Here is a 14,913-nt window from a genome sequence, read left to right as displayed (position 1 = left end):
CCTCTTCTCCCCCATTCGTGCTACATACCCTGCTCATCTCATCATCCTTGACTTGATCGCTCTAATTTTACTTGGTGAAGAGTACAAGTTATGAAGCTCCTCATTATGCAGTTTTCTCCAACCTCCTGTCACTTCATCACTCTTCGATCAAAATATTCTCCTCAACACCCTGTTCTCAAACACCTTCAGTCTATGTTCCTCCTTAATGTCAGAGACCAAGTTTCACATCCATACAGAACCACAGGCATAATTATAGTTTTGTATATTCAAATTTTTATGTTTTGAGACAGCAGACAGGAAGACAAAACGTTCTGGACTGAAGGGCAGCAAGCATTACCCGAGTTCAATCTCCTCTTAATTTCCTCCTGAATCAGGTTTTGCTTTATCATCATTCCCAAATATCTGAACTGTGCCACATTTTCAAAACATGTTTCCTATCCTGATGTCATGATTTTGCCCTGCATTCTGGTGACGAGATAGCAACATGTACTTAGTTTTCTCTGTGTTTACTTCTAGACCAACCTCCTTACTTGTGTCAATTAAAGTTTGTGTGTTTTTCTTTATCGTATCTACATATCACCCAGTAGATTCACATCATTGGCATAGGCCAACAGCTGATGTGTCCCGTTTAAATTCAGTCCCACCTGGTTTTCCTGGACCTTCCTAATGGCATATTCTTAAGCAAAGTTGAAAAGGAGTGGTGATAAAGCATCTCCTTGTTTTAGACCATTCTGGATAGGAAATTTATCAGACAGCTGTTTACCTACACAGACTTTACTATATGTTTCATTTAAACACATTTCAATCAGCCTAACTAGTTTCATGGGTACCTGAAACTCTATCAGAATAATGTACAATACTTCCCTCCTAACTGAATCAAAGGCTTTCTTGAAGTCTATGAATAACTGATGTACGAGTGCTGTCTCATTGTACTCCCATTTTTTTCCAGTATCTGACAAATGCAAAAGATCTGATTAGTAGTTGATCTGTTATGTTGAAACCCACACTGATAATCCCCAATAATTTCATCTGTAAATGGACTTAACCTTGAGAGAAGAATATTGGACAAAATTTTATATGAAGTTGAAAGCAGTGATATCCCATGACAATTACTACAGTCAGGTTTATCACCCCTATTGTGAACTGTTAACAGACTCTTTCCTTGGATCAGGCAATTCTTCCTTATGCCAAACAGAATTAATGAGCTTATGGACCTCAGACCATAACGTTTCAGCTCCTGCTTGAATCAGTTCTCCTGGAATTTAGTGACTACCTGGCGATTTATAACTTTTCAACTTTGCAATAGCAATTCCAACCTCAAAAGGGCTAGAACCAGGTACTAATGGCTCAGCTGTATGTATTTCTGTCTGCCTAACATCACTGACCCTATGCACATTCAGTAACTGAGAGAAGTAGTTCTTCCACCTATTCAAAATGTTGTGGGAATCTGCAAGCAGATCACCATTCTCATCCTTCAGAAAGTTACTGCTAGGCTGGTAACCCCTCTTAAGTCATTTATTCCTCTATACAGGTCTCTAATGTTTTTGCTCTTACTGTTTGTTGCAAGCTTGTCAATTTTCTGTTTCAGATATTCCCTCTTTTATTCCTCAAATGCCTGCTGGTTTCACGTCTTATATTGTTCAGATTATCCCCATTAAATCGCTTGGATCCTGTAACCATTGCAATTTTGCTTTTTTCCTTTGGTCTAACAATTCTGAGCATTCTTCACCGAACCATGGCTTATGCTTCTTCAATTCATAATGCCCTAGACTATCTCTGGCAGAAATTTTGATATTCTAATAGTTTCACAAACTCTATTAATATCCACCTCAGTGTCTAAATTGTCCAAAGTTGTGAACCTATTTGAGATTCCAACACGATACTGCTCTTTACCCTCTACCTTGTTTAATTTCTTGAGATTGAACCTCTCCATATGAAATCTGTGTGCTGTTTGTTTGCTCACTGCCAGTTTCTCCCTAAATTCTGCCAGCACTAGACATTGGTCAGTATCACGATCTTCTGCCCTGAATGATCGGACATCAAGTACACTTGAGTGCCATCTCCTATCTCTCAAAATATGATCTATTTCATTGTGTATCTTCCCATCAGGAGATGTCCAAGTAAATTTATGGACATTAAGATGTTGGAACATTGTACTTTTGACAGTAAGATTTTTTGATGTGGCAAAGTTTACTACTCTAACTCCATTATCATTACTAATCTCATGCAAACTCTCATTCCCAATCATTGGTTTGAAAATGTCTTCCCTCCCTACTTTGGCAATGAAATCTCCTAGCGAAGTTTTTGTATGGTGTTTAGGGAATTTATTGAATACATGTTCTAGTTCTAGTTCTAGTTCTATTTAGGGAATTTACTGAATACATGTTCTAGTTCTAGTTCTATTTCAGGAATTTACTGAATACATGTTCTAGTTCTAGTTCTATTTAGGGAATTTACCGAATACATGTTCTAGTTCTAGTTCTAGTTCTAGTTCTATTTAGGGAATTTACTGAATACATGTTCTAGTTCTAGTTTTACAAAGAACTAGAACACAAACTACAGTGAAGGTGATATTCTATTTTAAAATAAAATAAGAACTGACCTAACTTCCAGCGCCGATCATCAATTGTCGTCATATTCACACTGTCAATGAGATTATCCCGAAATTGGTACACATTTTCAGACTCGGGAAAACAGCCTGAGATCCCTGAAATGACAACCTCTTCACCAAGCGGAAGTTGCGACAATCGTGGTCTTGCATCAGTAGGGACAGGCATGGCTCACAGCAACAGTGGAATTCACTGCAAATAAAAACGGTTCACTGAACAGGAATAGCTTACAACTTAAGATGTGAGCATGGACAAAAAGAAAAATGATGCTACAAAGTGAAACTGATATATGTGTGACTGTCAGTCTACATATAATGAGCGGTTTGTGCTCAAAAACGCCATAAGAAACCATGAACTAAAGAGGTTAGCCATGTATAATAAGTTCCCAGAGTTTCAGCAATAACAAAGAAATTGATTTTCATCTTCTACCCAATTACAAAAATAATCTTGGATGGTTCATGAACTGCCAATTAACTGGGCATAGCATTCTCTGGTGTGATGCACAAAGGTAAAGGTAAAGCTATCCTTGTAACAGGCCGTGGAGACCCAAAGGTTTGTGAGACATTGAGACTCCCACATTTTTCTAGACAACTGGCTCACAGATAGCAGGGAGGTGGTCAATCTTACACACCAGCCGCTCATTACCCGCAGGAAGATTCCTGGCACTCATTTCTGTTAGATGCTGAGTTGACCCCACTGCGGCTGGAAGGATTAGGTCAATTGAAAAATCCAGTGACTTCACTGGGACTCGAACCCATGTCCTTCCGGCATGTAGCATAGTGCCTCCAACCAACTACATTACCGTGTGCCCAAAACCTAGCTAAATATAACAACACTTTCTGCTATTTGCTGTACAGTAAACTGTACCTGGGGATATGTTCAGATTATGACATCACTTAACAGCAGGAGACAACATAACTTGTCAGGTAATGCACATATCTGAATTATATGCTGCAGCTAGCGCTTGAACACAAAATGTAGTGAAAACTGTCTACAATGAACCATGTACTAAACAGAAAACTGCCCACAGCAGAACTTCCTTTTGGTCTCATGAATTAAAGTTTTGTATAGCTATAACCAGTGAGCAACGAGAGCACAGTCAGTATAGCGAGTGGCAATGGGGTGGATGACTGAGGGGTCAAAGTTCAAGTCCTGGAACAGCGAAGAATTTTCTCTTCTCCATGTTGTCCAGACTGGCTCTGGGGCCCACCCAGCCTCCTATCCAATGGGTACAGGGGACTCTTTCCAAGGGGGTAAAGCGGCCGGAGCGTGAAGTTGATCACTCACCTCCAAATAGTGCCAAGATCAGGAAAACATGTATCTATACGAGTACATCCACTCCCACAAGTTTTCATGACATAAGTTAGGCACAGGGACAATTTTGCTTTTTATAGCAATAATATGCATTCAAAGAAGAAGTATTTTAAACTTACACAGCGTTCTTGCAGAACCTTGTGATCTTCTTGTCACCCCACAGTTCAATGAAGATTTCTGCCAGGCACAAACCGTTTTTGTAAGGCATGTTCTCTGCCACGTGACTGTCCTTGAATGGCAAACAGGATATTACACACGCAAACAGACCATATATATCATATATACATCTACATATAATTGTAATAGCAATTACTACTTAAATTACTCCCCGTTTCCCTGAGGGTGTGAACTGAATTCATCTGGCTTGAATATGAACTAGTGGTGGGCTAATGTGAACAAGCTCATGAACCTTTGGGGTCCATAAAATGCACGGAAATTCTTGAGAAGCTGAGCAATTATTAGCTTCTCAAGATGGACTCTTGCTTTGTGGAATTAGACAAACTGAAAAAAAAAAACCATGTAAGGAAGCAGCCAATGCCTGTTTTAGACTGCTTTCCCAGAACTTTCCTGCAAAGGTTCAGGAAAAAAAAAAGCCTCTGGCACACTAGCAAATCCTTGCATAAAAATAAAAACCAAGGACTTCCAAAATATTGTCATAAGTTTAATGCTCCGTGACTAATAATAATGGGATTCTGGAGTGGATGATTGGATTTATTAACACCTTCTTTTATAATCTCTCTTAATCACAATGAATTATAGCACTATCGCTAATCTACCCACTTCATGAATCACTCAAGACACCATTCTCCATTGTACTCAGAGTCAGAGTAAGAGAATCAGAGTTACTTCAGGACCAGAGGTTTACCTCCCATCAGTTAGTATTGGCGACAAGCCCCTTGAGACCCACGACCAGCAATTCTTTCTTACCAACTGAATACTTGCGGTTATAGCCCTTACATAACATCCTCTCTGACTAGAGGATGGGTCTGTCATTTACAATTGCTACTGGCCATCACCAGCATAGTCATTCTAGGGTCCAAGTCCCGCGAAACTCATGATCATAATTTACTGTCTCAGGTTCGTGACTCCCCCAACCTGGAGGGGGAGGTCCCAGTATTTATATCCCCCAGGAACAGGGTGGCCCAGTTATACCCCCATGCACTGGGTTCCCTTTTCATTGTCTCCTACAACTCATAGGGCTATGGTGGAGTTATTTGACCCCACCTCCACACAGGGTTCTCTGTTGTATTCAAAGTCAAAGTCACACTGCGACTGACAGTCAGTCAGTCAGTCAGTCAGTCACTAAGTCTTGGTGTCGAACCCCATCTTGGGCTCATGACCAGATATTTATTACTGTTTGACAGTTACTGTCTTGTCTTTGTGGGACAGCCTCTCTGAGGAGAGGAAGGGTCTGTCTTTTGTATATGCTGCTGGCCCTTGCCAGCACAGTCTTTCTCATGTCCAAATCCCTTGGGACTCGCAACCATATTTTATAATGTCTCAGATTTGAGACTTCCCTTTTTGTGCCACCTGCAACTTGCAAGGTCACAGTGGAGGTATTGGACCCCACCTCCAAACACGTCTCCATTGTATTCTGTTCTGTGTCCTCTTTTACTTTCTATGCAAGGACCCCACGGAAAACACGTGTCACAAATGCATGTTTACTGACCTGTTACCTAGCAATGGAGGTCCTTCTATTGTTGAGAGCGTAATTTCGGGAATGTGTTTACTAAACCGTTGCCTAGCAATGGTCATATACGCCACAATATTAAGCTCAAACTTTAAGCTCTACATCATGTTATCCTGTAAAATAACTGGTTACACGAATTTAACTACAAGTCATGTAGCTGTTTGTCATATTCCAACCTTTTGACAGGAAATGGAGACACAATATAAAGCACTGTATGAGGCTGGTTCAAGGTTGACCAAGTAAACCTTGACCTAATGTTACCTTCATCAAATTTTCATATGTGAACAAGCACTGGCATGCAGAAACATTAATCTACATTAAGAGTTTCCCAAAGTCTTTTTTTTTCCCTGAATCACTTGATGCAGTCATTCTGAAGCAAATCACAGTAACACTGCATGTTAAATGTTACATGCAGAAGAAAATCAACAAGAATTAATCCTTCTGAATCCCAAAACACACAGCTGAGCGCTGTTTTCACTTCTTTATGGTCTTCAGAAAACTTACTGTACAGATTACAGACTGCTGAGCATGAGAAGCTCTCTTCCCCAGTCTGCCTTTAACCTATGAATAATTTCTCATTCACTAGGAGGCTGATGACACAGCACTGTTCTGCACTAGGAGTGAACAGGTCTGATACCATTTTGTACCATTTTGGGCACCATATGGGAGGTGGTTAACACAAAAGCCACAACTTATCCTCACATATATCATTACTTAATCTAATCTAACAACCTAGCCTAACCTAACCTAATTTTAAGTTTTCAAACCTGGTTTAACCTATTTCCCTTCATAATGGCAAGCACACGTCTTACAAGATCATGCTATGTATGTTTACATATGTACATACTCTAAACTTCTGCTCAAATATACTGATTTTTAGGAAATATGGCATGAACGTTATACCAATGGAGGTCACCCCTACCATACCAATTTCAGTCACCTATAATTATAGGTGACTGAAATTTTGTTTCAGGTGACTGAAATATTTTGTTGCTACCGATTATAATCGGTAGCAACAAAATAACACAAGCGTGAACTGCTGAGGTGGGAGCGGCATTAACACCACGTAATACAGTAATGAAATAGTCCATGGAATATAACTTCTAAAAATATGCAACTTCCGTTACCGTAGTTCTATTATTCTTTTCTAACACTCCTACGTGACGGTCATTCTAAATGTTCATTTATTTTTGCTTTTAGCCTGAGAGAGATTGGGATGGGCAGACACGCTGCACGCATGGCAGAGATGAGGAATACACACATTATACGGACACGAAAAACCTCGTGGGAGGAGCTACGGTTGGACAATTTTAAAATATAAATTTCGGCACAATCTTTTCCTATCACGACCATAAAACACACATTGACACCTCATATTTTCGCTTCGCACAGTGCGGCACAGGGTATAGAATTTAAACCAACTTAATATAGAGGACATAGAGTGATATAATACATCATAGTTTTTCGTAACACAGGCTACAGGGTAAATCATTTTTATACGGCGTTATACATAGTAAAAAAAATGTTTTACATTAAGTTGCATTTCGGGATTTGTCGTCACTTAGCAGTCGTTTCCTGTGCCATATTCTATTGCGTCATTCTAGTTGATGTAACGCCGTTATACAACATAAGTTAACTGAATTCCAAAAAAAAAAAATAAAATAAAATAATGTAATATCCTTACAGAACAGCTGACACCATAACGAAACACGTGTGCCTCAATTTCCAACATTTATTATATTGAATCACTTTACAATTCGTGTTGAAATGCTGAACATGAACAGGCACAGTAGCCTAGATAGCCCTGAAGATAATCACGTTCCTTCCCTCTACACCACGAAACCAAATACCCAAAATAACTTCAACTCACGTTACAAAACAACAACTTTTCAAGTGGTTAATCCCTGGCTATCCCCGGTCTGAGAACCAAACGGAAGCAGGAATCAGCTGTCGGAACGAAAATGGCGGCATAATTCACATAACGTTCAATTTTTTTCGTTGCGTATTTTATTTAATGATGTTTTATCACCTACATATACCCAGTAGGGATACTTTTCTTCCACATCATGTCTATAACAGTTCGGAGGCCCCACCCAGCATATTATCCCCAGGGTTTTAAGTGAAGAAATAAGTACTAAGAGATTCTTCCATATCTTCACATAGCAAATCTGTTTGTCTGGCACAGCAGGCAATTGGCTGTTTTATTACGTGTATTTTTCAATGCCACACTCTTCCTTACTAAGTTTTTTTATTTTCAGCTTAAAGCTTTTAATGAAGTTAATAGAAAGTCCGTCGAGTGTAACAATTTGTAGGTCACTTCTTTATCGCTTCTGCCTTACATGTTTCGGTTTGACACAACCATCATCAGAGGCACTTACTACAATTATGAAAACACTGTCGTTGTTTATGATGTACACATTTATGTTTTTTGTGTGGACACTGCTACGATATGTCGACGTGTAAAAGCACAACACTTGCTAGGATAGTTGAGTGCACTATCAATTCTCACTTTCTTTCCGAAACTGCCCTCAAGTTAAAACGCCAATGTTAAATTATTTAAAAATTGGCGTTTTAACTTGAGGGCAGTTTCGGAAGGAAAGTGAGAATTGATAGTGCACTCAACTATCCTAGCAAGTGTTGTGCTTTTACACGTCGACATATCGTAGCAGTGTCCGCACAACAAACATAAATGTGTACATCATAAACAACGACAGTGTTTTCATAATTGTGGTAAGTGCCTCTGATGATGGTTGTGTCAAACCGAAACATGTAAGGCAGAAGCGATAAAGAAGTGACCTACAAATTGTTACACTCGACGGACTTTCTATTAACTTTGTGATTGATAGTGTAACGGACCAAAAATGAAACAATTCAAAAATCTTTTAATGAAGTTTTTATCTTCTTCTTTAACGATTGTTCTTTCCTTTTCTCGTGGTTTGGCGTTACTTTCCTGTAATTCACTGAACTTAGCATCCACTCTCCTCTGTAATTTATCACTACTGTGTTGTAATTTGTTTATTTCAGACTCTACGCTGATTTATAATTTAGTATTACCCTCCTGCAAATTGTTTGCTTTAGCGTATACGCTGGATTGGAGGAATTTACTGCTCTCCTTAATGGCTGCTATCATGCCTGCGAAGAAGTGGCTTGGGTCTGCAGTTGGGGGTTTCCCTTGTACCTTCTCCCCTAATTTCTATAACGTAGGACTGGCGTAATTCTGACTCTGACATTCCCAAGTCAGTGGACTTGAAATGTACTTCCTGGTGAGTAGCCAGATTCCCTTCGGGTTGCACAACACTACTGCCTAATCATTCTGGCTGATCAGTAGGCCAATCACACGCGTTCTCCCCCGCCGTGAATTCGCGATCTTCCTGATTAATTAATCAGTTTGGTACGAAGAGTGCTCTTCGCCATGATCCACTTGTAGACACTAACCTCACGCAGCTGAAGATATACTACGCCTGGAGCTGGTGAACATGTAGATTGCAGCTCCGTCTGCCTTGACCCCTAGCCAGGTGAGGTGACTATCTCCTTAATCCGAACGGATTGCACAACAGCTCTAAATTTGGTGGCATTGTTCATGGAGCTGAGCCCTTCGTGAGAAGCCACCAGTTGTGCAGCTATTCAAGAACTTCCCAGCATTTTATGGAACCCGAAGGTTCATTGCCGTATTCATAAGAGCCCTCCACTTGTCTCTATCCTGAGCCAGCTCAATCCAGTCCATACCATCCCATCTTATTTCTCTAAGATCCATTTTAATTAATCCACCCACCTACGTCTTGGTCTTCCTAGTGGTCTCTTTCCTTTTGGCTTTCCCACCAATATCATATATGCATTCTTTTTCGCTCTCATTCGTTCTATATGCCCTGCCCATCTCATCTTTCTTTATTTGATCATTCTAATTATACCTGGAGAAGAGTACAAGTTATGAAGCCCCATATTATGCAGTTTTCTCCAACCTCCTGTCACTTCATTCCTCTTCGGTCCAAATATTCTCCTCAACAGCCTGTTCTCAAACACCCTCAGTCTATGTTCCTCCCTTAATGTCAGAGACCAAGTTTCACACCCATACAGAACCACAGGCAAAATTACAATTTTGCATATTCCAATTTTTATGTTTTTATACAGCAGACGAGAAGACAAAGGGTTCTGGACTGAATGGTAGCAAGCATTACCCAAATTCAATTTCCTCTTAACTTCCTCCTGAATCAGGTTTTGATTTGTTATCGTCGTTCCCAAGTATGTGAACTGTGCCACATTTTCAAAACATCTGTTGGCTATCTCCATGTCATGATTTTGCCCTGCATTTTGTTGACGAGACAGCAACATGTACTTAGTTTCCTCTGTGTTTACTTCTAGACTAACCTCTTTACTTGCGGCAAGTAAAGTTTGTGTGTTTTTCTTTATGGTATCTACATTATCACCCAGCAGATTCACATCATCGGCATAGACCAACAACTGATGTGTCCCATTTAATTTCAGTCCTATCTGGTTTTCCTGGACTTTCCCAATGGCATATTCTTAAGCAAAGTTAAAAAGTAGTGGCGTTTAAGCCTCTCCTTGTTTTTGACCATTTCGGCTGTCCGCGACTACTTTTTCGACATATTCGCAGCTAGCCTCCATAGCTGGAGACCGTCTCCCCCACCTGCAACCTCACGACGCGCAATGGCGTGGTGACAAGGGACCCGCCTAACACGGATTTTTCATTATAATGTCACTGAACAGTTACAGTACGGAGCTGTTCTCGTTGTAATCAACGGGATTTTTTCTTGTTTGGTATGTGAAACTCGTACCCAAAATTTGTCCGCACCTTTCAGTTACTCTCTATATAAGTATGCTTTCTTTAAGACTTCAAACTTAGAAAACAAATTCCCTCCAAATGTCTCTTGACTGTGTAATCGAGATTAAATTCCAACAAATTTTTATAAACACCGAACATTTCCATACTTGGCACTTGTAGGTTACATACAAAGAAACCGTATAAATCAGTTATCATAATGAACCCCATCATCAGTACTTCAAGATCACGTTAACACTGAGCCAACTCACTTCGCCTCATCAAAGTTCATGATTACCCTTGTGTAATGAGAACAAATAGCCGAAGTGTTCTGGTATGTCCACAGAAAACAAAGGCAAACTTCTTCCGTGCACAGTTGGTTCAGGAAATCATCAATTATTCGCGGACAAGCAAAATTATCTGCCTATATGAATTGCAAATACCGGAAGCCTGACGTTACTTAGTCGGTGTTCAGCAAGAAGGGCTTAAGTACAAAATCGTTTCTAAGTGAAAGGAGCCAGCTGCAGTCTCTTTGGAGAACACATGACAGAATTTTGATGGAATGACAAAGGAAAATTACGAGACACTTCTGTCAGAATAGCGTTTCCTTAATTCGAACTCGGGACCTTGAGATATGAAGTAAGATTATTAACTGCTTCAATTCGACAAACCTTAACATCTTTCAAATTAAATATTTTTGTGACTTAAGTTTTGGCTACCTTGCTCGTAATTTTAATTGCAGAGGATAAAACTTGAACTGTGCCAGTGGTTAACAAACTACCATGCCATGAAGATGTATGGGGAGTGGAGGTATAGATCCATACATTCATAACCTTGGAACTAGATGGAAGTGAACGGTCAGCTTCATGACTCAGTGAAAGAGCCTTTCCCCCGAACTCATTCGATAAGGTGCTAAATAGGTTTCAGATCCAGTCTGGACGCTGTGGAGAAGAGGACAATCCATTGACTCTGCCAGGAATCGAAGTCCGATTCCTCGATCACCCAACCCATAGTCGATTCGCTATTCAGAACGGGTTACGCTTGCAAAATGTTGGGTCAAGTCAAGCCGTCAAAGTTTGAAGTAGTTTCTTCTTGTCAAGCGCTGAACATCTGCAAAGACATCGGCTCCCTAGCAACTGAAGGCGGAGCAGCGAAGCGCCCGGAATTGCGGCAGAAAGCAAAGGTGACAATGTCAAGGGTATAACTCGTCCTGAAGAGGCTATTTTAATTCGATTTAGAATTAACATAGAATACATGAACTGCAGGAAAGAACACGCGATAGGATGACAATTGTTTGAGACTTGCTCTGTCATACTGATCAAGTACAAGTATACAAGCAAGTGGATGAGTAACAACTTGAACAAAAAAAAGTACACTGTCATATAAAATTTGTTGCAACGAAATATTTTGTGTTTCCTCAAACTTGTCTTTATTTTGCTGGAAGCTGTTGCAGAAGTAAATATGTCGGACAATATATTTCCTCAATTCTGGAAATATAAGATAATATGCTTGGTTGTTTTAGTGAAACAGCGTGACTCCACAGCGTTCGGCAGTCAGGAAGGGCACGGCTGGACTCCTATTGATAAACCAGAACTTCGTGGCAACGTCAGAGATGCGATCATTGTATAAGTAAGTAAAGCTATCCCTGTAACAGGCCGTGGAGGCCCATAGGGTTGTGAGATGTTCAGGTTCCCACATTTTCTAGACAATCGGCTCAAAGTTGGCGGCAAGGTTGAGAGCTTTACGCGCCTGCCGCCCTTTACCCCCAAGAATATTCCTGGTACTCATTTCTGTTAGAGGCTGAGTCGACCACAGGGCCATAGTGCGGCTGGAAGGATCAAGTAAAAAAAATCCACTACATCGGGATTCGATCCCGCAACCTTCCGGCTTGTAGCATAGTGCCTCGACCAACTACGCTACCTCTTGTTCCCGATTATTGTATATCGCTGTGTAATTAACCACGAAAAAGCATTTCTTCCATAGCAATTCATTATTCCAATACATGCTTCCGAAAGGTTTTCATGGATGTCCATTGAAGGTATCAATAAATGAGTAGGGTCCAATGGTTTTAAGGGAGGAGACCGATGTGTAGGCAACCTGCGACATTTACGATGGCGGAATAGAGCTACATTTAAGTAACGAGTTGCTGAAGAGATGCAATTTGACGTCTTTGTACAGGGGACCTCCAGATGATGGTTACATTTGGGGAATACATCTGGAAAGCGGCACATGGGCTGCAGTGGTCAACGCTATTATTACAGAAAGCTCGAACACAGCAGTGGGCAACTGGTAGAGTGATTGTTGCCGCATCTCACGGTCTCTTCAAGGCGGGTTGTTGCCTGAGTTAAACCATATCCTCGCCGAATGAGCCTTACAAGAGCCTTGTGGTTATGGTTCCTGGCAGCTTGCATTGCTCTCTCACTCAGCCTGTTGTTTGTCGTGGTACTCGCAAAACTCAACCATCCAACCAGTATTACACAAGTACAGCCAAATGTCTATGGAATTTATGGGCAGTAATCCTTGAAGCGACAATATCCAACAGCCTCCCCCCACCCATCAGAGCTGTGTTCCTATGCTGGGTACTATATTGTTACGTCATGAACACTGTTTGTCAGCTTTTCTCACAACCTTCTTAGTAGACCCGGCTCTACAGCAACAGCAGTCCTCTTCAGATCTGGTATCGAGTCTAGAATGGCATCCACATTACCGTCCGCCCTCCCAGGCCTATCTGACGAGAAATACCGTCATCGGATACATTGTCGTTATTTGATAAAGTGTAAAAGCTTACGAGGGAAACATGTTTTCAAAATATAACATGGAGTACTTGAGTTTCACAAAATATATGGACCTTGATGATAACCCTCTTGGTCTGAGGCTTTGATGGCATTTATACAAACTGTCCCGTGGCATCAACGGTTACAGAAAGTTTCTTTATGTTGACACAGTTCGCCGAAATTACTTCGCAAGTGCATGAAGGTGGTCTCCTGGAACTCTGGGTGGAAAATGTGAAGTCCTCTTCAACCCTAGGCTCCGCTGGCAGTTTGAACTGGCTTCAAGGAAAGCAGGTTAAACTGCTGTTGAAACATATGCAGTTGCCCTTAACCTATTTGTTCTCCGGATACTAATTAAAGACAATAACGTTTCTTATCAAGGTCTAACCAAATGTAAAATTCTAATCAACCTCCTCATTATGCAAAGTCTTAACCATTGAGAAGTGATTCATGAACGGCATAATGTATGCTAAATGGCTTTAGATGTCAAAGTAGAAGGTTAACTCTTCATTATTAATATTACGTGTATCTGACACGCACATTACGCTACGTGCTTACATACAGAGGCACTGAACGCTAACTCACTGGCCAAACTGCGTGGAATGGCGGTAAACTTTCAGTCTAGTTTTCCGGAGATGCTCCTCCGAATATCGACAGAGACACCGTCCATACTGGATGAAGACTCCCTTGGTCTCTCCAGTTCCCGCAAGCTTATTCCCGGATATTGGCTTGGTTAGGACAAGAGTTGTGGGTAGGCGCAACTAATTTTAAATGATCCTTCAGAACTAGACGACAACCCATGCACAAGATCATGACCCACAGTCTGTGAAGAAAACACACTCAGTCGGTAATGAATTTGGGTTACGGGGAGTCGCTATCTCCTGGGGTGAGACACCCTCTTACTTACTTACTTACTTACTTACTCATGGAACTGAGCCCTTCTTGAGGAGCCGCCAATTCTGCAGCTACTCAAGTATTTCCGAGCCTTTTATGGAACCCGAAGGTTCATCACCGTGTTCACAAGAGCCCTTCAATGGTCCCTATCCTGAGCCAGATCTATCCAATTCATACCATCCCATCCTATCTCTCTAAGATCCATTCTAATATTGTCCACCCACCTACGCCTTGGTCTTCCCTGTGGTCTCTTTCCTTCTGGCTTTCCCACCAATATCCTATACGCATTCCTCGTCTCCCCCATTCGTGCTACATGACCTGCCCACCTCATCCTCCTTGACTTGATCATTCTAATTATACTTGGAGAAGAGTACAAGTTATGAAGCTCCTCATTATGCAGTTTTCTCCACCCTCCTGTCACTTCATCTCTCTTCGGTCCAAATATTCTCCTCAGCACCCTGTTCTCAAACACCCTCGGTCTATGTTCCTTCCTTAATGTCAGAGACCAAGTTTCACACCCATACAAAACCACAGGCAAAATTATACTTTTGTATATTCTAATTTTTATGTTTTTAGACAGCAGACGAGAAGACAAAAGGTTTTGGACTGAATGGTAGCAAGCATTACCCGAGTTCACTCTCCTCTTAATTTCCTCCTGAATCAGGTTTCGATCTGTTATCGTTGTTCCCAAATATCTGAACTGTGCCACATTTTCAAAACATCTGTTAGCTATCTCCATGTCATGATTTTGCCCTGCATTTTGGTGACGAGACAGTAACACATACTTCGTTTTCTCTGTGTTTACTTCTAGACCAACCTCTTTACTTGCGTCAATTAAAGTTTGTGTGTTTTTCTTTA

At 40.9% G+C, this 14,913-nt stretch overlaps 1 protein-coding gene across 3 annotated transcripts in view; it reads right to left on the bottom strand.

Moving 5' to 3' along the window:
- LOC111872433 (fatty acid synthase) overlaps positions 1–7,541 on the bottom strand; it is a 67,513-nt gene extending 59,972 nt beyond the window's left edge. The window contains exons 1-3 of one of the 3 annotated variants that reach the window (XM_023866352.2): positions 7,484–7,541; positions 4,043–4,152; positions 2,603–2,801 (exon numbers count right to left, since the gene is read on the bottom strand). In XM_023866352.2, coding sequence (XP_023722120.1) covers positions 2,603–2,777 — 175 coding nt within the window. In that variant the 5' untranslated portion in view covers positions 2,778–2,801; positions 4,043–4,152; positions 7,484–7,541. Of the gene's footprint in view, positions 1–2,602; positions 2,802–4,042; positions 4,153–7,297; positions 7,417–7,483 lie in introns of those variants that run through there. The other 2 variants (XM_023866353.2, XM_023866354.2) reach the window with 2 other exon arrangements.
- Between the last annotated feature and the right edge of the window lie 7,372 nt (positions 7,542–14,913).

The sequence above is a fragment of the Cryptotermes secundus genome, unplaced genomic scaffold, assembly GCF_002891405.2.
Source record: "Cryptotermes secundus unplaced genomic scaffold, Csec_1.0 scaffold247, whole genome shotgun sequence".
Classification (NCBI taxonomy): Eukaryota; Metazoa; Arthropoda; class Insecta; order Blattodea; family Kalotermitidae; genus Cryptotermes; species Cryptotermes secundus.
Note: the sequence above shows the minus strand (reverse complement) of the source record. Positions and strands in the feature narration are given on the sequence as shown.